At 45.3% G+C, this 27277-nt stretch overlaps 1 protein-coding gene across 1 annotated transcript in view; it reads right to left on the reverse strand.

Moving 5' to 3' along the window:
* The window catches only part of LOC142803046 (uncharacterized), a 92305-nt gene that overhangs the window by 26102 nt on the left and 38926 nt on the right, over positions 1 to 27277 (reverse strand). The window contains exons 9-12 of the mRNA XM_075888155.1: positions 26307 to 26403; positions 23820 to 23880; positions 16552 to 16702; positions 14023 to 14100 (exon numbers count right to left, since the gene is read on the reverse strand). Of these exons, the coding sequence (XP_075744270.1) occupies positions 14023 to 14100; positions 16552 to 16702; positions 23820 to 23880; positions 26307 to 26403 (387 nt within the window). The remainder of the gene's footprint in view (positions 1 to 14022; positions 14101 to 16551; positions 16703 to 23819; positions 23881 to 26306; positions 26404 to 27277) is intronic.

Raw genomic sequence — 27277 nt, forward strand, 5'->3', positions numbered from 1 at the left:
AAATGAAGCCATCCACTGCATGTGGTCCGGATGATGTTCCGCTATTCCTAAAAATTGTTCTGGTATATTGTGTTTCTTCTTTTCTCATTTATTTCAAAATTGTTTATCTTAGGCTTCACTACCGCACGAGTGGAAGCCGGCACGTGTTGTGCCGATTCACAAAGGTGGATCGAGAAATGCCGTTGGGAACTACAGGCCAATGTCCTTGACAAGTCTAACATTTAAACAAATGGAGAAAGTAACTTATACTTCAGTCATGTAACATTTAGTGAAAAACAACCTTCTAAGCTCTTGTCAGCATAGTTTTCGTCAAGGTTTTTCATGCTCCAACTATCTAGTTGCATTTTTTTTACGATCTGGCTTCAGGGATAGATAACACGCAAGTATTAGACTGCATATCTCTCAATTTTAGAAAAGCATTTGATGTAGTTGCGCACGATCTTCTCATCTCGAAACCACAATAATACAAGTTAGATGATAGTGTTGTCGCATGGGTTGCCCAGTATCTTCGGCAGTCTGTGGTGCTCAATGGTTTTTAATCTGCACATTCTCCAGTAACTTCGGGTGTTCCGCAGGGCTCAGTTCTGGGTCACCTTTTGTTTACGATTTTTATTACCGATATTGCAAATGACGTCAAATCTTCATTTAGAATGTTTACGAATGAGTGTGATTTATAGAGTTAGACACAAAGAGAGGGATATTACTTCACTGCAGGTTGATTTAGACAATATAAGATCATGGTGTGATAAATAGAAAATGTCGTTAAATCTTCAAAAGTGTGTTCACCTCACCTTTCTTAAGGAAACGCATTTCAGTTTTGCGCATATACGCTGAATAATATTACCTTGAAGAAAGCTGAATAATATAAATATATAGGTACTTTATAACGTCTCATTATCAACTTAAGGTGGAATAGACACATTTGGCACGTCAAGAATAAAGCAATAAGTGCACCGGGTTTTCTTCACCGTAATTTCAGTCAGTTACCACAGAAATTGAAGGAGCAGCTGTATTTCACGTACTTTCGCAGCATGCTTGATTATGGTTGTCTTTATTGGGATGCGCACCCAGTTGATCTCACGGAGCAGCTTGAAAGGGTGCAAAGGGTTCGGTTTGTATTCAGCAGTTACAGAACAACAAGCATGACGGAAGGCAAACGTAAGTTATCATGGCAGGTTTTGCGAGATCGGCGAAAAAACCTTAGACTGAAATTTCTTTTTCATGCTGTTTAGCATCCTAAAACCGGCGTAGAGCAAGAAAAGTGTATTAAGTTACCCACTTACATCTCATTGAGACGTCACCCTGCAATGAAAGTTCGCAAATTTTCTTTGAAGGGTGACGTGTTCAGGTATTCTTTTTTTTTTTCACGAGCCATTACAAAATGGAATGCCCTATCGCCCGATGTTGTAAACATTATAGATACCGATGTATTTTACCATGCTTTGTGAGTATGTTTGCTTTGTATATTTTTGTATGTAACCCCCTGCTGTAATGCTCCATGGGGCGATGCAGGTATTCAATAAATAAATAAATAAATAAATAAATAAATAAAACATACATGCTCGTGAACCTCACGTGCATATTGTGCGTGTATACGTATGTTCGTGCGTATTCATCATGTCCGTGCATTCGTAGCGTGCTTAACGTGAGTGCCTACATCTGCTTTGAATATGAACTACTGGCAACACGAACAAGTTAGTGTTCGAAAACACACTATCTTATTCATTAAAGGTCTAATAACATGGATCAGCAAACGGAAACACAGGAGCACTCCTATTACAATCGAGACTACGATTTGCATGTGTGTATGGTTATATAGTGCAGCTTGCTGGTGTTTGCTGAATGATTCAGAAAAAAATATTGGCTTTTGTTGGCTAAATTACGAGCAGTCTCGGCAAGTCTTGGATATTGTATGCTACGGTGTTGTCATGGGGCAATCGGTACGGCCATGGTCCGCTTCTTTACCTGTGCTACAGCTACTGTGCAACGCTTAAATTGCATGTGCGGCAGCCAGGCCACATAACGCTGCCGCATAATTTAGGGTTAGGTGATCTGCCTGTGGTACTTGAGTGAACTTCACATACGGTTCAGGCACCACATGTGTGTATATCCATTCATTCAACCTTTCATTCATTTGATCGTTCATTTATTCGTTCGTCCGCTCCTTGCTATGGCAGCATATATCGACGCTTCTTTAGATTTAGCGGGTTCCTCGCTTGGCGAGGAAATCGTAGCATACAGGCAAACGGAACCATTCCAGACATTTTTGTTTTTTATTTGTTTGTTTAAAGACAAAATTTATACGTAATTCGGCGTCGCAGTACATTATATTTTGTAGATTACAAATGAATCTGTTAACCTAGGCAGCATAACTCTGCAATGTAACCAGATCGAGCACAAAGGCTTTGCAAGATGACTTAACACAGTACACTTAATATACCTGACTTCCTTAACGGTCATAGCCGAGCTTCCTACATGCTATCGGGCTTGTCCTCAGCATGAAGCCCACGAGATGGCTTTAGGCTCTCTCATAGTAGAGTGCCAAGTACTTTAAATCATTAACCCCTTATTCTAACCCCGCACTACAAAATCCTCTAAATGGTTAATTACTTTTTTTCTAAACACACCGACGTTCATACGGTTGTACAACATGTTTTTGCGAATGAAGTTTGTTTTGTCATCATTGTTCAAGGATTAGTGACGCTAAATTTCGAACTCGAGATATGGAGTTCATTCGATTGCTGGGTATGCATGTTTTTTTTGTTTTTGTTTTTTTGGCTAAGTATGAATCGCATTTGTGAAGTAGAAATTGTGCTATTTCGAGTGTAAAGAGCGTCCAAGCCTCATCGGCGCGTTCCCGGCCATGATACATCGACAGTATTTTGACCTGTTCAGCGAGCTTTACGCCAGAGAGTTCCCTAAAATTAACAAAAAAGTACTCTGGCGCTGCAATGGTTGAGCAACCATGGGAATGATGAGTAATACACGAATTTACCCTAGTCTTCATACTTGCAGGTGGCGAATTGCGCTTGCGGCTTCGTTTAATGCTGTGTTTCAGTTGAAGGAAAGAACGAAGCCGTGGGCTGATCTTCGTGGGCTGATCTGCAATTGTAAAAGCCTAAAAGAATGAGGTGGTCATGCGCAACCGCTCAACATTTGCGGTTTGTTTTTTGTAAGAAAACAGCTCCAAGCCACACGAACACACACGGAGCCAAGAGCAGGCCAGAACTACGAAGATTATACAGATGTGTGTACTACATCATTCCCATGCTCGCTGAAGCGCCGTGCGTTGCAGCTTCCATAGACGCGAGCGCCAAAGTTCCCTCTATAGTGCATATTTAGTAAATTTTGTGGGCCACGCCTCAGGCGCCAAGTGACGCTGAGCGAACAGCGATGACGTCGACAATTTTAGTGTTGTCATCAACGGTGTTTAGATGTGGTACCGACTGGCAGCGACGTGTGGTAGCCTAGCAACCAACGGCTTCATTTGCTTTGTTTCGCTCACTTCCAGCAGCGCGTTCGTACAAATCCTTCGTTTTCGTTGTGCCACTTCAGGTGATTTGTCATGGAGTCGTGAGTGCGAATGCGATTATTTCAAGTTACAGTCATCGCAAACAAGTAACCTGCACCCAGCGTTCATAAGTCTTATGGCCGGTTCACGCTTGCGGCAAGCCTGCCGTAACGGCGCAGGGCCGTAGACCGGCGGCCGGCGCTGCCCGTAGGAGAGCTGTTCTAATTGCATGGTACCATGCATGGGACGCTCCTCCGACAAACATGGCTGCCCTTCCGAACTTCAGTTGTCAGGGGGCTAGCGTCTCTCAGACTGGTGTGCGGACGCACACCCATTGCACTCCGCTGCGAATGCCAATTCTGACCGGTCAACGGCCTCGAATATTCCTGAGCAGCACGGACCCTCTTCCACGAAGTTCACCTGAACATTTCGACACCTGGTTCACAAGGTCGGCTCATTTTTTTATCATTTTAGAGGCCTTTTCGCTGCACCGGCGAGCTAAGCCTAGGCGAGGTTAGGCCAGCCTCCCCGCCTACGGCGCTCGCACGCCAGCTGCGAGATGCCGCAGCAGATTGCCATGGAAGGGGACGACGTCACCCCTGAGGAATTACAAGGAAACGGATGGCTCTCCGTTCTAAAAAGACGGCAAGAATTGCGCGCGAAGTCACACGCAGCCCGCCAGTCTGGAACGCAACGAGGCGCGACAGCGACGCCTAACGCTACTCTACGACGCGTCGCAGCTGCGAGCCGACTGCCGGCGATGCCACCTAGTCACAATCGAGTCATCGTGCGACCGGGAGGCAGCCTGTACGTGCAAGCCTGCAGCCCGCACAGGATTCTCGCCGCACTAACCATGGCAGCTCAGCTAGCGCCGTCGGTAACGGAGGAGGACATTATTTGTCCCAACTCCATGCAAAACATTTTTGTCGTCAGTACGCCCAGTGCTACTAATGCAGCAGCGTACAGTCGAGTTACCGAGATAATTCTCACCGACCAGAGACACCCGGTCACGGCCTACCTCTCACCTGCCGGTATCACGAGCCGAGGCGTGATTCGCGGCGTCGACACTGACTTTGACGACGCCGCACTCAACCGCATGCTAATCCAACCACGCAACTCAAGCCTACTGGGAGCGCGTCGCGTCAAGAACACTGAAACTGCAAGTCTGATCTTCAACGGGCTAAAAGTGCCAAACTACTTCTACTGCGGCCAGGTCATCTACAGCTGCACGTTGTACAAGCGCCAAATAGACACCTGCCGTACCTGCGGCCAAGTGGGCCATCGTCAAGACGTGTGCCCCACTCCTTCAACCAAGGTCTGCGACCACTGTGGTCACTTACCAACGGACAACCCACACGTGTGCAACCAACCAGTGTGTGCCTTATGCGGCGAAGCACACCGCACGGGCGACCGCGAATGCCGACATCCCTATCAGCTGCCTTACTTGGTGCGCCGTCGTCGTCAGCGCCGTCGCTGACGAAAGCAAGCCCAGCAGCAAACACCCACCCCAGCACCCAGCCCGGTTCCTGCCAAAACCACCGAACCGCAAAGACCTGCTCTAGGCCCACGAAATCCTACTTCCACCGACCAGCCTACCTGGGCCGACAAGGTGGCATGCAAAGGTGAGACCCGTGGAGCGCAGCGTCAGGGAAACTCGCCACAGCAACCTGACCCAGAACTAGCACAGTTAAAACGCATCTATGCGGAGCAGGCTAAAGAAGTCCAATCGCTTGAAGAAAAGCTAGCAAAACAACAGGCCCCCGAATCGCGCGAGGGTAGCATTATCAGCGGCCCCGTCTCGATACGCGGCGCTAAGAAACGGGCAGGCCCGACGCTCCAGGCCGAAGAGCAATCCGAATTTGACTGGTTTACAGCCAATATATACGCGATACTAGAGCAGTACCGCGCAGAGACCACGGCCGAGTATAGCGCTTTCAACACTAAACTAGAGAGCATGCAGAAACAACTTATCGAGTTGGCTGCATGGCCAGCAGAAATGGACGCGAGGACTAAGGTGTTGGAGGAGGACCTGGCACGCAGTAAGCGCGCTGGGCTAACACCTAGACCTTAAAATGGCGTCGTCACAATCATTCACAATTTGGCAATGGAACGAAAGTACCCTCCGTACGTGGAGAGAAACGTTACAACAATTCATTGGCTCTATGACCCAACGACCGGCTGTCATTCTCCTGCAGGAAACGCGTATCGACCGATTCGCTCTTCGCGGATACAGAGTCGAGGCCGTCTGTGGGAACAATGCTCGAGGAATAGCCGCCTGTGTGGCTAAGCCTTATGCTTACACGACACATGCAGTACGCTCAGACCTCAAAATAGAGCATCAGATGATAGAGATCATCCCCAACGCTCACATTAAGCAATCGGTATTTATCCTTAACGTGTACAGTTCACCTTCACACAGCACAGAAACATTCACCGCACTACTAACTAAAGCGACGCAGATAGCAGGCAACCATCCCCTCATCACGGCGGGGGACTTCAACGCCCTTCTTGTGGAATGGGGTTACAATCGCACAACACAGAAAGGACGCCACTTACAAACACACATCACTCAACACAATCTCATGTTACTTAACGACCTCTCTACCCCCACACACATAAGTAACTTAGTGTCACGGGACTCATCCCCTGACCTGACCCTAGTACGCAACGTTTAGAATCCCACATGGGTTAATCTGCAAGCTAACCTCGGTAGTGATCACTTTATCTGTAGCACAACAGTCAATATAGGCAGCCTCGAGCCCAGAGACTTTAAAGTAGTAGACTGGAACTTCTTTAGGCAAATACGCAAACAAGACACCAACCATTACTCTTAAATCTCTGAACTCTTTGCGAGACTACAGCGGGACGTAAAACAAGCTACCAAAAATATTTCTCCAACACGCAACATAGACCACATGGACAGCCACCTCGCACATCTTTTGGAGGCTCACAAAAGTCTTCAAGAAAGATGGAGAATGCATAAACTCAATCGTAGGCTACGAAAAAGAATTGCATTGCTCAACCGACAAATCGAAGAGTACAGTCACACACTAGCACGCAATCAGTGGAATGAGGTGTGTAATTCGCTTGACGCACGCATGAGAAAGGGTCTAAAATGGGACCTTCCCAGGCATCTGCTCGGCGACAAGCCCATCAAGTCAGAGCAACTACAAACTCTGGATAGACTGTTACACAAAGCGCGAGGACAGCAACTCACCGACGTGCATATTTTAGATGCTACAGCAGCCCGGTATCTATGCACAGAACCTACCTCACATGAAGAGTACCCACCTTACGCGGGGGCCACAGATGACCCATTTGAGCAGGCTAGAACTAGCGCTGAAATACGCGCGGTAATAGCAGAGCTCAATACTAAGTCAGCCCGGGTCCTGACGGAGTCACCAACAAGCTACTCCGCAACCTGGCTGACCATCACATTGAATCACTAGCCACCCACACGAATGAGGTTTGGGAGCAAGGGAGCGTCCCGCCAGAATGGAGGGCCGCGACCGTCATACTCATTCCCAAGCCGAACAAACCCCTGGAACTCGACTCTCTACGACCCATCTCCCTCACATCCTGTGTGGGTAAGGTCATGGAGCACGTCATTCTCCGTCGAGTCACAAAATATTCAGAGCGAAAACACCTCTTCCCATTCAATCAAGTAGGGTTCAGGCCGGCTATGGCCACGCAGGACGTACTCCTCATGCCGCAGGAGACGTTACTTAGAGTAAGGAGCAAAGACCTCAGAGCAATCCTAGCTCTTGACTTAGAGAGAGCTTTTGATACCATAAGCCACGCTCATATACTACACGAGATTCAGGAGGCAGGCTTAGGCCGCCGCTTCTACGAATACGTCCACTCTTTCCTAAGAGCAAGAACGGCCACACTTAACGTTGGGGATCTCAAGTCACACACCTACAACCTAGGCCCGCGCGGCACCCAGCAAGGGTCGGTTCTCACACCGTTTCTTTTCAATTTAGCCGTCAGGCAACTTTCGCAAAAGCTGAGAAACATCGATGGCGTAGAACACGCGCTCTACGCCGATGATAATACTATTTGGCGCACTGAAGGGAGCGATGGACAAATCGAAGCGAGCCTTCAGGAAGCAGTCACTGCAGTGCAAACATTTTTAAAGTCCACGGGCCTCAGACTATCGGCATCTAAGTCCGAGTTGCTGCTTCTGCCACCACAGTACGGCCGCACCAAAGTCGAACCTACCATACACCTCTCCACAATGGATGGCTCGGTTATCTCGATAGTGTCGTCGGTTCGAATTCTGGGCGTTACCCTACAGGAGAATGGCAAAAACGACTTAACCGTCACACATCTCACCAAAAAAACTGAGCCAGTCATTCACCTCGCCCAACGCGTCGCTAATAGACACGCAGGACTCACAGAAAAGAGCTTACTACGCATCTTTCATGCATTCTCAATGTGCCACGTTCACTACGTTGCCTGCGCTCACCCACGGAGCAAAGGCGATGAAACTAAAGTAGACAACCTCATCCGAAAATGCACAAAACGAGTACTTGGTCTACCCATGTCCACAAGCACGCAGTGCCTGCTAGCCCTTGGGGTACCTAACACGTTCCAAGAAATCATCCAAGCACAAAGAATGTCCCAACTCATACGCCTGTCTTCGACAGCTGCGGGTCAGGAACTCCTCTCACACATAGGTCTTCCTATCCCAACTCAAGTCAACGAACCAGAACCGTTACCGCAACACCTTCACGCTAAAATCACAGTGCTACCCTTCCCCAGGAACATGCACCCGGTGCACAATCAGACTCGAAGAAGGGCACGACGAGCTCAATCCTTGCTAAAAGCGGTCAACCTACACGCGACAGACGTGGTTTTCGTAGACGCCGCTAAATACGTAAACAAACCCTACTTTGCAGCTGTGGCGGTCACCCCAGACGGAAAAGCTCTTAATGCTCTTACCGTAAAAACACAGAAAGCCTGCGAGGCTGAACAAGTGGCCATTGCCCTTGCTCTAGCACTCCCTCAGCGCGACACAATCTTTACCGGCTGTAAACCCGCTGCACTGGCACACCGCCGCGGTACACTTTGCCAGGTGGCATTAAGAGTTCTAGCATCTGTTCAAATAACTGTAGACAAGCACATCCACTGGTTCCCTGGTCATGAAGGGATCAACGTTCAACCAGGGGTACCCAACGGTAATGAGCTGGCCCGTAACCTCGCGCGTGATCTTACGTGCCGCGGGGGGTCACGGTCCAGCTCACTGGACGGGGACACCAACACGCACCGGGAGTCACTCCTATGATATCACGAAATTTGCTCGCACTATAAGTTATTTAGAAAGGAATTTCCCTCACCTCACTCAGCACTAAATAAAGCACAACAATTAACGCTTCGACTGCTGCAAACCCACAGTTACCCCAGCCCCTATATCTGCTGCAAATACCTACCAGATATAAGGCCAGAATGCCCCAAATGCCAAAATTCAAGGTGCAATTCAAGTCACATGCTGTGGCAGTGTCCCGTGCTAAACGCTAGCTTCGGGTCCCCTGCCACCGAGAACGACTGGATCAACCACCTCAGGAGCCCCGACAGGGCCCTTCAACACCAGGCCGTCCAGAAGGCCCAAAAGGTGGGTGGCGAGCTCCGACTCCCAGTCCCCACATGGGCGGAGCCACCGGGCTGGCCCCGTAAGGGGTGCCAGTCCCCTTCAGGACCTTTAATAAACTTAATTCTCTCTCTCTCTCAGTTGTCAACCACCTCGAATCTATCAAGCAGCCACCGTGCGCCCTGTAGCTCATAAGCTCCGAACTGATGCTTCCATTTGTTTTAGACTCATGTCCTTTAGCTTCAACAACAAAGTACCTACTCGAATCGATTCGGCACCGTTTTCGAGAACCATACTCAAAGAATTGATGTCAACTGAAGAACCTGTCACCACTTCGTCTGGCCACGATTTGAAATGAGGCGGGGCTGCGGGAGGTGACCGCTTGGTAGCGCTGAAAATTGGCGAGCATCGCAGCCATTTGCAATAGGGTTTGACACTGGTCTTACTAATCAATATTACACATATTTTTTGCCCCACTGTTTCATAACTCATAACGAATCATTACTAGAGAATCGACAACTACGCGTTGATGCAAAAACCGTGACATGTGCAAAGTTGGTGCCGCTGCTCGTTTAACGTGTATGTCCTAAATGTTCTGTTGAAATGTTATCGATGTTTCCGAAAATTAATTTTCTAAACTTGATTCTTCAGAACACCACAAGGGTAAGCTTGCGATTCTTGCCATATAGCCATCTCTATTGTAATGTGTGAGCAACGATTGGCTCGTTGTCGCCAGAATGTCCAGGTAGCCAAGCGGAACATAAATTGCGTCATCTTCGAGAGCGTGCACGTAGTCGTTGGCAAAGCGAGCATTCAAATACGAAACGCTGGCAGGTGATTGAATCAATGCCATAGATGTCCCCTACAACGCCTGAAATGGCAGATCAAGCCCGGTGATCTGCAGCGAGGCACCGTTCTGGCCCTGGGCAGACCGAGGTTATTTCTTTAGTTTGTTAAAGGGCTCCTAAACCACCCAGAGATCGAAATTTACTTATGGTGTTGCACTTTCGCACGAGTCTTCAACGCACACGTTGGGGAGAGAATTTCTCGAAACTGTGCAGTAATAGCGGAGGTACACGAGTGCACAAAACCTCCGCATGTTTCTCACATCTCTCAAATGAGGTCAATGTGTCCATGTACTGTCAAGTGTATATTTGTAACTTTCCTGTTCGGAACAAGTCACCATTGGTTGCCTCGGTGAATTTTAAGGGCGAAGCTCCTTATGACCTTGGGCAATTTCGCGTCCTTCTGGCGGCGTACCCAGACCAGCAAATCCACAGACAGACAGACAGACAGACAGACAGACAGACAGACAGACAGACAGACAGACAGACAGACAGACAGACAGACAGACGGACGAACGGATGGACGGACGGACGGACAAACGGACAGACAGACAGACGGACAGACAGAGAGACAGACAGACAAGGACGGACGGACGAACAGACAGACAGACAGACAGACAGACAGACAGACAGACAGACAGACAGACAGACAGACAGACAGACTGACAGACAGACGGATGGACAGACAGATGGATGAACAGACAGACGGATGAACAGACAAACGGATGGACAGACTGACAGATGGACAGACTAACAGATGGACAGACAGAGGGATGAACAGACAGACGGATGAACAGACTGACAGATGGACAGACTGACAGATGGACAGACTGACGGATGAACAGAGTGATAGATGGACAGACAGACGAACAGTCTGATAGATGGACAGACTGACAGATGGACATACAGAAGGATGAACAGACTGATAGATGGACAGACAGACGAACAGTCTGATAGATGGACAGACAGACGGATGAACAGACTCATAGATGGACAGACTGACAGATGGAGAGACTGACAGATGAACAGATTGACAGATGGACAGACAGACGGATGAACAGACTGATAGATGGACAGACGGATGAACAGACTGATAGATGGGCAGATGGATGAACAGACGGATAGATGGACAGACGGATGAACAGATGGATGGACGGATGGACGGATGGATGGACAAAGCCCATTTCGCCCCACTCATCATCATTCACTCCGTGGTTATGCTGTGACTTTTATTTCTATTGTACAGCCGTGTATGTCTGTATATTGACCAAAACTCCCCCCCTTGAGCATGCATGCGCGCACGGAGAAGCCTTAGATAGATGATGTGCTATCATCATCATCAGCTGTGCATTGTTGTACACCAGCATTCACGATTGCGTGACGAGTGACATCGATGTAGAATGATGTATATTTATCATATTAGAGCTTGTTTTATCAAATACGTCAATCCAAGTGTCATTTGTTCGCATGTGATCTGTCATACAGCATTGTCCGGAGAGTTGAGCGTTCTACGTTTTTAGATACTGTTTTCTAATCCATAGCGAACGAGTAGCAGCAACAACTACAGCGGAGCGGAAAGAAGAGAACGACGAGCCCGTACTGGCTGACACTAACAAATAAACTTTTCCTATACAGAACCCATAACAATACATCTGCTGTCGTGCGTCAATTTAAAGCGTTTGATTCTCAGGTGCATCACAGTAGAGCAGCCTTCCAGTATCTCTTCCATAGGACGTTATGTACAGATACCACAAGTGAGTAAGGGTGGAAACACTACACCGTTCAAAATTGCATGATTATCACGCTTCTTTGGGGGTGCTGACATATCCACCTTTTGCTATAGGTCCCGCTTTCAAGCCCCCGAAAATGTAAAGGGTGTTCGACTGGAGACAAGCTGAGTTACACTCTTATAGGGGAGAAATCGCTTAGTGTGTACATTCGAACAGTCTAACGTCGGCTTATATTCAAAAATGCACTGACCAGAAAGAAGTGGGAAAGAAATTTCAAAGTTGACGTAGTGTTACTTGTACAATGATGCACATGCGGACAAAGATGGTGTCTTGGCATTTTGCCTGCACTCATGTTTTAGCTGAACAGTAAGCAGTGTTCATGAACAATTTTTTCTCTTTCTTTTGTCCGATAATATGGGTTTGTTTATTACTATATAGTATGTTATTCTATGTAGAAATAGAATAATATTATATGCGTTTGAGGAACTAATAAATTCCTTTTTTATTTAAAAGGCCATCAAGTATGTAATGTCATCAAGTAAGGTATATAACATTGTTCAAGTGACCACTGCAGCCTCTCACGGGGTGGCTCGGAACTTAGTGGCACAATTTACAGTGACTCTGCCACATTGATCAGGGTGAATTAGAGCAATCACCTAGGTTTTGTTCACTTTAAGGACATTGGTTCATAGCATGTTATTGTCACACACCTGCAATTATAAGAAACACCACAAGAATTGTCTAGCGAGGTCAACTCACACGATCTTTGCGAGCAATTCAAATCGGCTCTGCGAGAGTTACCATGTAATCGTTTATCTAGAACGTTAGTTATGACATAAACTGTATGAAAAAAAGTTGAGTCGTCTGCTAAAACCTTATGTCTGCACCCATATCGTTCAATTTGGGTAAAAAGAATTTTTATAGTTAACACTGCTTTGTGGCACTCACTGCTCACGCGTATAACCTCACGAACGTCGTTTTCAAAAAGATATGTAACAACCAATGACGGCGCTGACCCTAAATCTGCCCGAAATCATAAATACTTTGTGAATGCATTGCGTCTTAGTAGACCTACAGTGTGGGTTGACGTTATCCCACATGCGAGAAGAGTGCTTTTTCACGTGGCCATTCATCCAAATAAACGCCTCATCGTTGAAGATAACTTTTCGGAGGGGAGGGGGTGAAAAACTGAGGTCTATTCACTCTGCCACTCTGAACAAACGGCTTTTTGTATGGTCGTCAAGGCTGAGCTCCTGTGTTAGTTGGAACTTTTACCATTGAAGGCCGAAGTGGCGAGGTAAAATTAATTGAGTGTGCGAAAATTCGAGTTTTTGCGCACGGCCCGGAATCGACTGTCTCAGATTCTCCTGCGCACCTTCACTGATTACAGCGATGTTGTCACCCAGTTTCGCGATCCTTTGATGTATGGGTGTTGACTGATCGCTTGCAGAACAAGCCTTCTCTAATTTGGCCACTAAAAATTGGTGAGTCGACTTTGCAAGGTCACGATATGTGCTCTGAAATGAGTCCAGCATATCCTACACGTTTGTCCTGAAGAACAGTCATTTTGATCATAAGGCTTTATCCTTTAGACGTGCTGTTCAAGGACGCGAACACTTTTTTATTCTTTATTAATCAGAAATCCCGCAGCGCCCAAAGGCGCTATAGCAGGAGGATTATGTCAATAAATGAAGTACATCTCCCATATAATACAACTTTGTTTCCACATAAATACATATTCGTTCATGTTACAGCATGGAATGAAATAAATCTTCGTTGCCACTATGCACTTGCTTTTCAGTTAGCTTACTCCACTCTTTAATGGTTCTAGGAAAAGTGAACTTGCCTACATGTTCGTTTTCGCTGGTTAACACAGGATTTTGCAGCTGTGATCTAAATATTTTTAAATGTATTGAGGTTTGCGTAGGTAAATTTCTGTGTTAATTCCAGTTTAATTATAGGTACTTAAATAACCAAATTTTAATCTCTCTACGACGATGGTCAGAAAGACACTCCCAGCCTGTAGCTGATCCTTTATTGCAGAGCAGCTCTCCCACCTTCCGCACCATCCCAAGAAGAGCCAAGCAGCACGATTTTGTATTTGTTCAAAAGCAGCAACGACGATTGCTTCGGCGGGGTCCAACACGACACAACCGTGTTCTAAGATAGGTATGATATAAGTGATGTATGCCATAAGTATTAAATTCACATGCGAATATCGCAGGTTTCATTGAATGAAATATAAAGCCACGAGCTTTGGTTACGAGCGTGTCCACCTGAGGCCTCCATCACCATTGAGATGATAGTCCAGAATTGTAATGAAACGAGGTGTATCGCACCGCTTACCCTCGCCAGAAGCCGCCGCTCGGAGTTAAGCCTTTTGCTGCAATCTCGAAAGATGCTGTCCGTCACCGAAGCTTTGCCCTGCACGAGTTTACAGACAATTCAGTGGAAGCTGTTCTCCACCCGAAGCAGCAAAACCATCCCCATGACATTTGGCCGTCCGCCGCTCTATTGAACTTCATATCACTATACATTGAAAGTAGGATGAAAGCTCAGTTTGGTGTACAAGTTCTTTTTTTTAATCAGGAATGGGTATCTATAACAAGCTGGCCAACGTTTCGATAGGTGCACAGCCCCGCCGCGATGGTCTAGTGGCTAAGGTACTCGACTGCTGACCCGCAGGTCGCGGGATCGAATCCCCGCTGCGGCGGTTGCATTTCCGATGGAGGCGGAAATGTTGTAGGCCCGTGTGCTCAGATTTGGGTGCACGTTAAAGAACCCCATGTGGTCGCAATTTCTGGAGTCCTCCACTACGGCGTCTCTCATAATCATAAGGTGGGTTTGTGACGTTAAACTTCACATATCAATCAATCAGTCAATCAATCAATCACTAGGTGCACACAACTTCAAAAAAATGGCCATATCATGATGATGCCCCTTTGGTGAAGAAGGGTCGACGTATCAAAATGTCCACCAGCCTGCCTCCCCAGAGCTTTTACTTGAGCGTTTCACATATCACCGGAGTAACACAATGGACAGAGTTTAAAAAAAAGAAGGGGAGGGGTTCTGCACTGATGGAATAACTTGTAGTTCTGAAGCGACATAATAGAGATGCATGACTGCCATCTGTTGGTTTTAGTGCCAGATTACAAGTCTGTTATCTGTTTTCGTTTAGTTGCATGTAGCTGTTTTTAAAAAGGTAAAAAGAATGCAGCTTGTTTATCTAGTGTAGTTTGTTTCAGAAAAAAAGTACGTGTATAACGATCATATTATGTTTCTGAAAATTGTTTGTATTTATGTTTTCTTCTTTGCGGACAGTTAGAATTGAATTAAATGTTATGTATCTTAGTATCCGTATTGCAATGGAATTCTTTAATCTTAATGCCCTATTCTAAAAACTGCACCTTAGTGTTCATTGATAATTCCTACCATTCTTACAGCTCATACTATTTCTCTATTTTTTGTATTTTTAACAGCGAAGGTGTTTCACATCTTGTTCCCGCTGTACCAAAAAAAACTATATCATATATATGGCACATACATATATCATATGTATGTGCCGAAATTGTGTAAATACCACGTCATGCAACTTGCACTAAAAAGAAGGAAGGCTGTTAGCACAACGGCTGCGAAGCGATGGCGGTGAGTCGAAAAACCCGAGTACGACAAAATACCAGGGAACGGCAACGGCTGCAGCGAGAAGGCTCCGAAGCGATGGAAAGTCAGAGCCAACGACGGTGGGACCGTGTCGCGTCTGTGACTCTCTGTGGTTTAACTCGAATGTTTCTGCGCTGAAAATCACCGTAGAAGTGACCTATACTATCACCAAACTTGAGCCTAGCGACGATCTATACAAGTAAGCTAAAAACAACCTGCATCACCCAGCTAAGACCTAGAAACCATCTACGAGCAACTAGATCAGTATTCAGAATGGTCAGCTCAAGCTGAACATTCAAAAAGGGCTTTTTGTCATGGTCTCCTCTGTATGAACTTTGGACTTGCCTAACCTAAAATAAACATCTCACTAAATAATGAAAGTCTTGTAATTTCATAGCTGATTTTCTGAATTTGTATAGCAACCTTCCGTTTGTTATCTTTTTCTCCTGTCACTATGCATTTGCCTTTCTAGTGCTGTCCCTTCCTCATAGTATATACGCATGTCTCGCTTCCTAACGAAGTCTTGCTTTTAAACTACGCGTTTTAGGCACTCTGGCTTAGCTTGAAATAGAAAACCGTTCCCTTCCAGCTATCCAAAAAAAACTCTTCTTTCTTCATTTTCTAATAATACCATTGGTAGTTACTCAAAGCCGAGCCAGTTTTCTCACTTTTATACTCAATAAATGTTCTCCGCATGCTTGACTTCGTGCGAGACGCTCTATGTTGCCCCATCTCTTAAAATCCCGGCCGCATACTTGCTTTTGAGTCTCTTAATTCATTTTCTTTGCTGCTTGTCAATGCAATTTCTAAACGAATACCTGCGTCTTTATGAAGAAACAGAACAACTTATACCACTTTTTACCCTACAGCGGCACAGCTGTATGCAGCTGTCCCTCCAAAGTTGGCACGCGAGTCTCACGCCTGACAAAAACCAAGGCAATTTAACGAAATAACACTGCTATCTTTCATACTCCTCAGTCTATGTCCGTACCAAACTTCACTGTGGGCCTCTCTGTTCTCTAATCAAACCGAAGCCAGTTATATTGTAGTTATAATTCTTCATGTGGTTCGCTACCTGTGTGCGCACAGTGCAACGCTCGATTTCAGTAACTACTACACAATAAGGGTCAATGCCTCGTCGGCAGTTGGAAAACACTTGCTCGGCTGACACGTTTCAAATTGCCACTTTGTCTTTGCACAATATAAAACACGCACCAAGTCGTTGATTCCGATGCCGGAAAGTTTGCTTCGCGTGAGGCCCATGATCTCCTCCTTGAGCGCGTCGATGAGGTTCGGTGTGCTGTGCACAGCCGACTTCATCCGCTCCGAGCGCCCCTCGTTGTTGGCCGCTTGTCGCGTCACATGCCTGCTGGTGCATGCACAACACACAAACTATCAATGCCACGATTCGGCTGAAACAGGTGGCATCACAATGTCCTGTCAGCTATTTGGGGGGTTGACCGTATCTTAAGTCACTATTTCGAGCAGGACAGTGCCAGGCTTTTGTCCATGCGGGCAGCCGCGAAAATATCTTTCAAGGTGGGATAGAGGTGTCGAGGGCACCACTTGTCAAAGCTACACTCTTTAGACATAGTAACGAATAGATGCGATTTTGAGCACCTAGCAGGAGTTTAAGATGACTGCCAGTTGGGCGTATTGGTAAAGGTTCATGATGAAACAAGCGCAAAAATACACACACTCAGAGAGGGCACAGACCAGCACTTACTAGCAACTGCAAATTTTATTTCGAAGCGAACACTAATAAATACATCACACGCATGTACGTCATTCCCGACTTCCCCTGTCATCATCAACAACGTGATATAACAAAATATGCACGCGCCCACAACCGGAAACAAACACGTGTCAAGAACTAAGAAAAGAAAACGTAAAACAGAAAAAACTAAAACAAAAAACAAAAAACGTAACACAAAGAAAACCACTGGGTTCTGTGACGTCCAAAAAAGCAAATTCCGCATCGGTTAGTAGAACTGACGCTTGGCTGACGCAAGTGTCTTCTCCTTTCCTTATTCTGTACGCTTCCATTATTACTCTCGTCATCCGCTTGTTGTGCCTGTCATTCGTGTGTCGGAAAATTTCGGTTGGCAGGTGGACTCCTTGCGTTTAAAAAAAGTAGTTAATAATTTTGAGTACTCGCTACTCTACTATGGGAGAGTACATCATATGTGATGAGGCCGCATCGACAAATTGAGCCTTGCAATGCATCGCTAAGTGTGAGTAAGGGGCCGCCTTTAGTGAACTATCGTGTTCACGAAGGCGCACATTTATGCACCGACCCGTCTGACCAACGTATTCCTTTCCACATGTGAAAGGAGTTCCGTATACATCTTTTTTGCACTCAACGTACCTCCTGCCATGCTTTATGCTACATCTGTTCGATTCTCCAGTTCCTTTCTTGTTGACTAGCCTTTCTACTGCTGGACAAATCTTCGATAATTTGTTTTCAGCTGAAAAAACAACCCACACGCCATACCTTAATGCAACTTTTTTCAACCCATGTGAAATATTGTGCAGATGCGGGATGACCACTGTCCGCTCTCTTTCACCCTGAACTAGTCCACTCTCTTCGCTCGTGCCAATGATTGCATTTTTTACTTCCCGACGATTCTTCTAACATGCCAAAAGGATACATTCATCCTGGTAACCAGCTCCCCTCAAGCGCTTGATCGGCGTGGAAACACTCTCATTCATTGAGTGTACGCACGATTTCATGAGGGCAGCTTTGATTCAAGAGGTTGCAATCCCATTCTTTACTATCTTCGAATGTGCCGAAGGATAGCTCATCAATGGTTTTTCCGATCTATGGTGATACATCCAACAGGTGTGAAAAGGAGACAAATTAGAATTGAGGTCCAGAAACTGAATGCGTCGTTCCGTTTGCTCCTCAAAGATAAACTGTAAGCCACACCCGTCTTTCCTAAAAGCTGTAAAAACAGTCACAAACGTGCTCATACCCGGATCGTTTTTTACCAAAACAAGGTAGTCATCTACAAATCTAAACAGCTTCAGATCCATACCATCTAGCTCCTTACCTACTGATGTGCCAAGTTTGTTCAAAAAAACATTGCATAAGATCGGGGCGACACTAGACCCAATGCAAATCCCATCCTTCTGGACGTACAATTCTTCATTCCACCCCACTAGCGTGGAACTCAGATACATGGCTAAAATCTCCATAAAACCTTCTACAGACACACCACAGGCGTTACAAAAATCCACTTCATCATTTTTTTCCGTGATGCACTCTTGTACGCTTTGTAGTAACGAACCATGCGGAACGGAATAATACAGATCGACGACATAAATACTGAAGGCATCAGAGACCCTTACATCATTTCCCTTTAAGTAGTCCACTACTTCCATGGATTTGGAAACCAAAAACGGCTCACGAAACCGGAGCGTTTTCAAATGTTTTTGCAAAAATTTGGACACGAGACGCAGCCAGGTACCCCTTTCTGAGACAATGGTTCGGAACGGAAGGTTTTTCTTGTATGTTTTTATCGTAAAGAACGTTTCCAGCAACAAGCCTTTTTCGCCTTTGATGATGTTCATGAAAAGGCTGACCTTCTCCTCAACTTTGCGGAAATACTTTTCTATAGCAGCCTGGGCCTTCTCCAAATATAGTTTTTCTGACAAAATCACAAAGTAACCCTCCTTATCTAAAACCACAATACGACTTCCACTAGCAGACAGGAACTTAATCACTAGTCCCATTTTCTTTGCCATGTGTGGTGTTACATTGCTAGACGAAAACACATTCACGCAATCAGTACTGCACCTCAGTTTTTCCTCGTCCTTCACACGGCTTGCCATGGACCCGGCCACTTCCACCTTCTCGGCACGGGAGAGAACTGGTTCCACACAGAACTTGGGTCCTTGTTGAAGAGGCCTTTTAATGATGGTCGGGCAAAGCCAGATCTCCTAGCATCATGACCTTTCCTTCCGTACTTGTGCGTCTTTCCTTCTTGGGTAAAATTTTTCGTGCCTGGTTCCACAAAGCCTCTGTGGCACTTTCCGACAGCCATAGCCTCTCTCGGTAGTGTCGGTGTCCATTTCCGCTCTGAGTGCGACAGGCCACTCGCAAGCAGTCTTTGAAGTACCGAAGCTGATGGTTCCATTCAGAGGACAGTTTTTTGCATAGACGTCTGCTGTTTCCACGAGTAGGAGCCAGTAACCCGCACAAAAGTTGCATATTCGGGGGGGCACAGTGATGCTCGGTTACAACAAGAAGCAATGCGAATCTTGCAAACGTAGAGAGCGATTAACGAGGTGATGGTGGCAGGGTTAAAATGGAAGGCGGTGTTAACACATGGAAAAGGGTCCTTTGTACTAGAAATTACATTTAGGATGACTGCCAGTTGGACATGTTGGTAAAGGTTCATGATGAAACAAGCGCAAAAATACACACACTCAGAGAGGACACAGACAAGCGCTTACTAGCAACTGAAAATTTTATTTCGAAGCGAACGCTAATAAATACATCACACGCATGTACGTCATTCCCAACTTCCCCTGTCATCATCAACAACGTGATACAACAAAATATGCACGCGCCCACAACCGGAAACAAACACGTGTCAAGAACTAAGAGAAGAAAATGTGAAAAAACAAAAACAAAAAACAGAAAAACCTAAAGAAACAAAAAAACAGAAAACGTAACACAGAGAAAAACACTGGGTTATGTGACTAGATCGTTTTTCCTCGATCGGAAAAACCATTGCTGAGCTATCATTCGACACATTCGAAGATAGTAAAGAATGGGATCGCAACTTCTTGCATCAAAGCTGCCCTCATGAAATCGTGCGTATACTCAATGAATGAGATTGTTTCCGCGCAGATCAAGCGCTTGAGGGGAGCTGGTTACCAGGATGAATGTATCCTTTTGGCATGTGAGAAGAATCGTCGGGTGTCACAGGTCCCGTTAATTTGGGAGGCGATTGCCGGGCTAATTCCAAGGGCCGGAGTTTCGGCCCCCCGAACCGCACCACGAAAGCGTGGACAATTTAGAAGTGGTCCTATTTGGCACGCCAGCGGACGCCGGTTGTGGCCCAAAGAACAAGTCAGAGCCGAGAGTTGATAAACAAAACATAATTATATTCTCATTTATGGCAGATCAAAACGATACACAAGTATGCACACTCGACAATTGTTGAATACAATATGTCACGAATCAAACAATGTAATACACAGTACAATCAGCCACACTCGAAACAACGGACACAGACAACAATACGCACTACAATGCAGTCGCATGCATCGAACAACCAAGACACTTACAGACTAAATAGTTAGAAAACTTATTCAGTCCAAAGTTCTTGGAACAAAAGTCTGAATGATACTCTTCCGAGAATCACTCACTCGAAGTCCAGCGTTGTTGTCGTTCCGCTGCCCCCGAAGTTTCTCTTCCAGGAAACCTCGCGTCTTCAATTGGCCGCTCTCCAGGCTCCAAACTTCTTCGCCGGAAACACGTCGGCTTCACACACGCAGCTGTTGCCACGCGTCTTCGCTCGATAGCGGTAGACACACACCCTTGCCTGTAGCTCGAGTCTTCACTCCTCAGGAGGAAATCCTCTTCTTCTCCTCCTTTGTCACGGAAGACAAAAGGCTTCGCCCACAAGGCGGAACACCCTACGCACTCTGGCACATACTTTCTTCTTCTCCTGCTTTGTCATTACGGACAAAACCTTAACCGACAGACGCAGCGGAATAACCCCACGCACGCTGGCACTAACTTCCTTCTTCTCCTGATCTCCCATCTCCGCTGCTCGGTTAAATACCTTCTGCGCGAGATTCCAGAAAGTTCTCATCATTTCGTCGGCGCGATACGCAGCGAAGGCTGGGGAGAGGGCGAGACGGTTCGAAGGCCGTCCGCGACGGATGACGCAACCCGGCATCACCACGCCCCTTTCTATCGAGAACTTTCCAGGGCTTGCTCGGCCACGATGCGAGGAGGTTCGTCGGCGAACCCACGCTTCCGCGAGGGGAGACACGCGCGCCCGGGAAGTCTTTGGATGTTTGTTTTCTTTTTTTATCGTTGACCTCGCGGCGTCTCTCCGTAGCTTCGTCGCGAGAGTTTGGCGGCGCGCCCTTTTTTGAGCGCTCGTTTTGTGGCATCGGGAAGTAAAAAATGCAATCATTGGCACAAGCGAAGAGAGGAGACAAGTTGAGGGTGAAAGAGAGCTGACAGTGGTCATCCCGTATCTGCACATTATTTCACATAGGTTGAAAAAAGTTGTATTAAGGTATGGCGTGTGGATTGTGTTTTTTTTCAGCTGAAAACAAATTATCAAACATTTGTCCAGCAGTAGAAAGGCTAGTCAACAAGAAAGGAAACAGAGAATCGAACAGATGTAGCATAAAGCGTGGCAGGAGGTACGTGGAGTGCAAAAAAAATGTTGTATACAGAACTCCTTTCACGTGTGGAAAGGAATACGTTGGTCAGACGGGTCGATGCATAAATGTGCGCCTTCGTGAACATGAGAGTTCACTAAAGGGGGCCCCTTACTCACACTTAGCGATGCACTGCAAGGAGTGCACCTGCCAACCGAAATTTTCCGACACACAAATAATTGACAGGCACAAGAAGCGGACGACGAGAGAAATATTGGAAGCGTATAGAATAAGGAAAGGAGGGGACAGTTACCTCAGCCAAGCGTCAGTTCTACTAACAGATGCGGAATGCTTTTTTTTTGGACGCCACACAACCCAGTCTTTTTCTCTGTGTTACGTTTTTTTGTTTCTTTGTGTTTTGCTGTATTTTTTGTTTTTTTACAGTTTCTTTTCTTAGTTCTTGACACGTGTTTGTTTCTTGTTGTGGGCGCGTGCATATTATGTTATATCACGGTGTTGATGGTGACAGGGGAAGTCGGGAATGATGTACATGCGTGTGATGTGTTTATTAGTGTTCGCTTCGAAATAAAATTTTCAGTTGCTAGTAAGCGCTTGTCTGTGTCCTCTCTGAGTGTTTGTATTTTTAGCAGGAGTTACCAAGTTTAAAGTTTACCCCAATGTAAACGTGGTAACATTTGCAATAGGTAAACAAAATTGCATCTATCCTTACCAGATTTAACGAGTAAGAACAACATACAGTGTTAGCTTTCTGGTGTGCAAGTTGCGGGTGGCAGGTTGAAGTTTTCGTAGAATGGCTGCTTTTTCCAACTCTATGCCCTGCCTCTGCATATATGAAGCCTCCTATGCGTACCAACGTTATCTTTAAACGCATATAGCCGATCTTGCACAGTGAGACAAATTATTTGGGGTTGCTGCCAGTGCCGCCTCGCGCTTTTACCGTCTCCTATATTGCAGAACAAGGTGTGACTAAGTTTTTATTACTGCTGCTATCGCTGTTTAGCTGATCACAAAAGTCTGAGACAATTAACCCTTCTGGCGCTAAGTGTTCATTGCACGATGGCTAAGTCGGCCCGGTATAACGTATATTTTACTGTGCTTAGTTCTTCAAACTTAAGCAGCATTGCTGTGTTTGCAAGATGGTTATTTTTCGTAATACGCAACACTTAATGTATTTCCACACAATTCCCGGTGATCGCCCGTATTTTCACACAAACTCTTTTTTTCTAGCTTTGAAAACTAAATTCCGAAGGGCTTTATAAAAGTGGAATGACAAAGAGTCATAATCGATCCGGAAGGTTGTTTGGCATCAACATAAATATTACAGAAAGCAATGCAATAATTTTAATGATGAATGCACCATACATAGTAGGCAATTTTGGCGAAGGTATACTTATGTCGGGCCTCTAACGTTCCTATTTTTGCCTCATTTTCCGTTTATCTGTTTTACTAAGTTTATGCGTGTTCTTCCTCGTTTACGGTTGTTTTTATTTGATCGCGCAATCTTCTTTCCAGAAGTAATTTGGCGAACTACGCCTAATGGTAGTAAACAGCTAGCCAACGCTAGGCTCCATAAACCCCGCTAGCCACAGTTTTTCAAGCCTTGCTAATTCTATGCTAAATGCATGCGGCACATTTCGTCGTACGTTTGTTATGTAATATTATTTTTTTATATATTTGGTCATGATCAATATTTCTCGAGCAAGCATTACAAAGCAATAACTGAAGACAGCGACAAAACACGTACAGAACACATCACGTAAAGCTTGTGCGAGAAATGCTGATCACGTCTAATTAATTGGCTCATTGTCAAATTTTGCTTATTTAGAGCGCTAACCAACCAACAAGGACGTCTGACTAACTTTCAGTAACGCCAATTTATATTGTATTTTAATATCCGAAGTATTTCTAGCAAGAGAAAAAAAAATGCAGTCACCAAAACTGATGAATCGCGCAGACCACACCTCCATTGATTTATCGAGAAGCGGCTTTTGCTAGCGAAAAATATGTTTCACACCTAACATTCGGGTTTTTGCCTCGATCGCGGTCCAATGTGAGCTCTAGGAATATTGGATGATCATTTCCTGATCAAAAACAATTCAAATACCGCTTACCTCATCTCACCCTGCTCTTTTATCGGGCCACTCTGGGCCACTTTTGGGTGAATCCTAGAATCTGAAATTAATCAATTAAAACCCCAAAGGACATTGACTATAATGTTCCCAATGCTGGTAAAGTTTTTAAAAGCAAAATCATCTTAAAAGGCCAAAATTTCACGCCTACACCCGATAAAAATTACAAAAACGTTTCGGCCAGCACAAACTGGTTTTGTTCGTGATGAAAATAATCGGAATGTGTTTCTAGAGTGTATATTCTCGATCAAACTTCTGACTAAACTATTATGAGAATTATTATTCGAAGGCATGCAGTATATAGTGTAAAGGCTGAATTATTCAAACCCATTTTTCAGTGTTACATATAAGCTATACTGGAAAAGAAACAAGAAACATCTACAGTCGGAGCCATTTTAGAAGTCCACAGCATTTTCTCCTACACATGCGTGGAGACTAATTTCACAAGACGTACGACCATAGGGACCAAATCTCCAGAGAACATAGCAGAGTGCGCGAGTGGGACTTTATATTTAGTCGCTGAGGCGATAGACAGCCACGCTTCGGTCCTCCGGGTGGGACTTCTCCTAACGAATCGAAACTTTTTTATAGCTACAATGAGTGTTAAATGTTTTCAGGAACTCAGGATATATTGACGAGCAACTGAAGCTCTTGAAATACTGGATTCGTCGTTATTAAAGCGTAGAAATTACTATAAATATATTATTTCTTTTTCGATGAGCACAATACAATACGCTACGCATACTGACGTTTGTCATGGCGTGAAAATGTTGTTGCGAAGTTGGTCAAGCAATGAAGAGGACAAATTGCTACACATATAATCGTGTGAAACCACTACTAAATCTAGGTACGATCCATGATGTATGTGTTGCGTGAATTTCAGCGCTTATTGCTTCGTGCGTTGACTACTGCAGTCGGTGGCTTTCTATCGGTCGGTTCATGTTGCATGCAGCATTTCTAAACTAACAGTTCTTCTGTGGTATGCGCGTTGTTGACCTGGGTGGTCATTTTTTGTCCTCGTAGCCATTGGTGGGAACGACATGGTAGCCAAGTAAATGGCTGCAGTGAGGACCGGTGCCACTCAGTCGTGCTATTGGTGCGCGCATATTCCAGAAAGCTTCTCTCGACAAACAGCATGCTCCGAGTGTGATTGTCTAGTCTGTGCTTTTTCTCAGGCGTATTTCTTCGTACAGAGACTAATATATTGTTCCTTCAACAAATACCGTGTACAACCACCAAAAAAGAAGAAAAATCATTTACGCCCTTCAATTTTTTTGCAGTGCCCTCTGAACCTAAAATTTGAATACTACGTTTGTTCAGGAAAGACATGTTCTTAGTAGTCTATTTCAGGGAGGATGCTGTACTTGCGACAAATAATTTTCTCTCGGTAATTACGACTTTGCAAGGGTTACGCAAGACGTGAAGTTTACAACATGGCGATCGGTTGACGGTCATTGCATGATGGTGAAGTAGCGCTCTGTTCAATGACGTGTACTTGCACCCAATTCTACTGAAACAAAGGAGCATGCAGGAACACTGATTTTAACAAACATTATTCATATACTTTATATAATGCAGACTTACATAGAAAAACCCACATAGCTTTTGATGCATCCGCCTCTGTCTACTGAAAGACACAATACAGCTTCTTTTTTAAAGTGCATGTGTTGAGCCATGTATAAATGGGCATTGCATTTTTCATCTTTCCAACAATAACGCATTTCTGACGTCTTCTTTTCTTTTCTCTTTTTTTCGTACCTTCTAGATCGAGTACGAAGACGATTCTGCATCTTGTCTTCGCGCACTTCCGCTGACACTTCTGAAACACCGTGTTTGCGAAACGTGCGTCACGAGATGTATAACTACAAATATTTACGCGCAAAACGCGCGTAAATATTTGTAGCTAGTTGTACATCTTTATTATGACCTGGTGAAGTAGTGACGCCATCGTAGTGCCGGTCAAATATGTTAAATCTTTAAATCTCACGTTTGTTCTTAAATCGTTCGGTAATTTTCAAATGAAATTATGCAATCGATCTTTTACAAGTTGGCAGCCTACGCATGCGCAGTGGCGCTGGTGCAACGCGCACTATGGTTCTTTTATTATTTTTTGCGTCACAGCGCAGTGACAGGAGCGAACCGAACGAAACATGGCGGCACATGCTCATAGTTTATTTCTTATTTTAAAAAAAGACCATTCAGCAAGTTTGTTGGGTTTTATGGCGCAAAAGCAGCGATGGCTGTGATGCGCCAGGCTCTAAATGGGGATACAGGCCTCCCAGATTGTCTATCAGTGCCCGAGGCACAACTTTAGTGGTCGCATATCCCCAGTTTTCAATTTTAGTGATCTCCCCTGGAAGTGTTCTCGAGACCCAGGAAACGTTGATTGCCCACTAGAGCGAAATTTCATCATTAAATCATGCATGTTGACACTAGGTGACATAAAAGTGAAGACAACATACAGACTACCTTTTCGTGGCAGAGTAAGCGACGGCGGCTGCCTGAGAGACTTCCCATTGTAGAACATTCGTTGCCGAGGAGCTGGAACGGGCATAGACAGCGTGCTCTGAAACAATGTAGAGCTTTTATAGCGACGTCGTGAAAAATACAAACAGTATGCTTGCGTGTCAAAATCTGCGCCACACTGCACAAGCTCTCTACTTAAAGTCACCAGCGCTAACGAGTTCGCTTCCACTGGTGCGTAGTAACCAAGAATAACGTAATACTTCTTCCTTTCCAATCACAGTGTTCCTAATGAATTTGACTGAAATGATTCGAACATGAACACCACAATCTTCATTTTTTTCCCTCAGCGAATGTATTGGTTCACGCCACCACCCTTCCCCCTCCGAAACTTTTCGGCATACACATATTCTGGTTATGCGCAACTTCTGCAATCAACCCACTCTTTGCAAAGTGGTGGTGCTGTATAATGACGTCATCTCATGACCACAACAGGCGATGATAATTTTTGGCAGCATGCAAGTTGTGGTCAGCTAACGCTCAACAAGTTCGAAGAAAATTAACTGCAATATTTTCTATTCTGCCTGCTCCTCGTACTTCGCTTTAGGCGAAAATGTTTGGGCCGCCAATGCATGCGCTGCTTGGCACGCAACGCCACAAAGAACTGAAAACACACCTCGTCGAAGTGGAGCACGCACACTAAATAATATGTTTACGAGCCGAAAGAAACTGAAATTTTTTGCATAGTGGCCGGAAAGTGCCCACTCCGCAAAAAGCAAATGATGACGCCCCGGTTTATTCGCCCCCGGTTTTCCACTTTCCCTATACGTATTATGGCTTAGCGAAAAGTATCGAAATTTTGGTTCGGTCCTCAAGTAAAACAAGCGTAACCTCTTCTAGCTCAGGCTGAAAGAAATCGAACAAGAATGGAACTGTCTTGCGTGAAAGCATACAGTACTATGTCTGATCCTTTGAAC

The sequence above is a fragment of the Rhipicephalus microplus genome, chromosome 3, assembly GCF_043290135.1.
Source record: "Rhipicephalus microplus isolate Deutch F79 chromosome 3, USDA_Rmic, whole genome shotgun sequence".
Taxonomy (NCBI): Eukaryota; Metazoa; Arthropoda; class Arachnida; order Ixodida; family Ixodidae; genus Rhipicephalus; species Rhipicephalus microplus.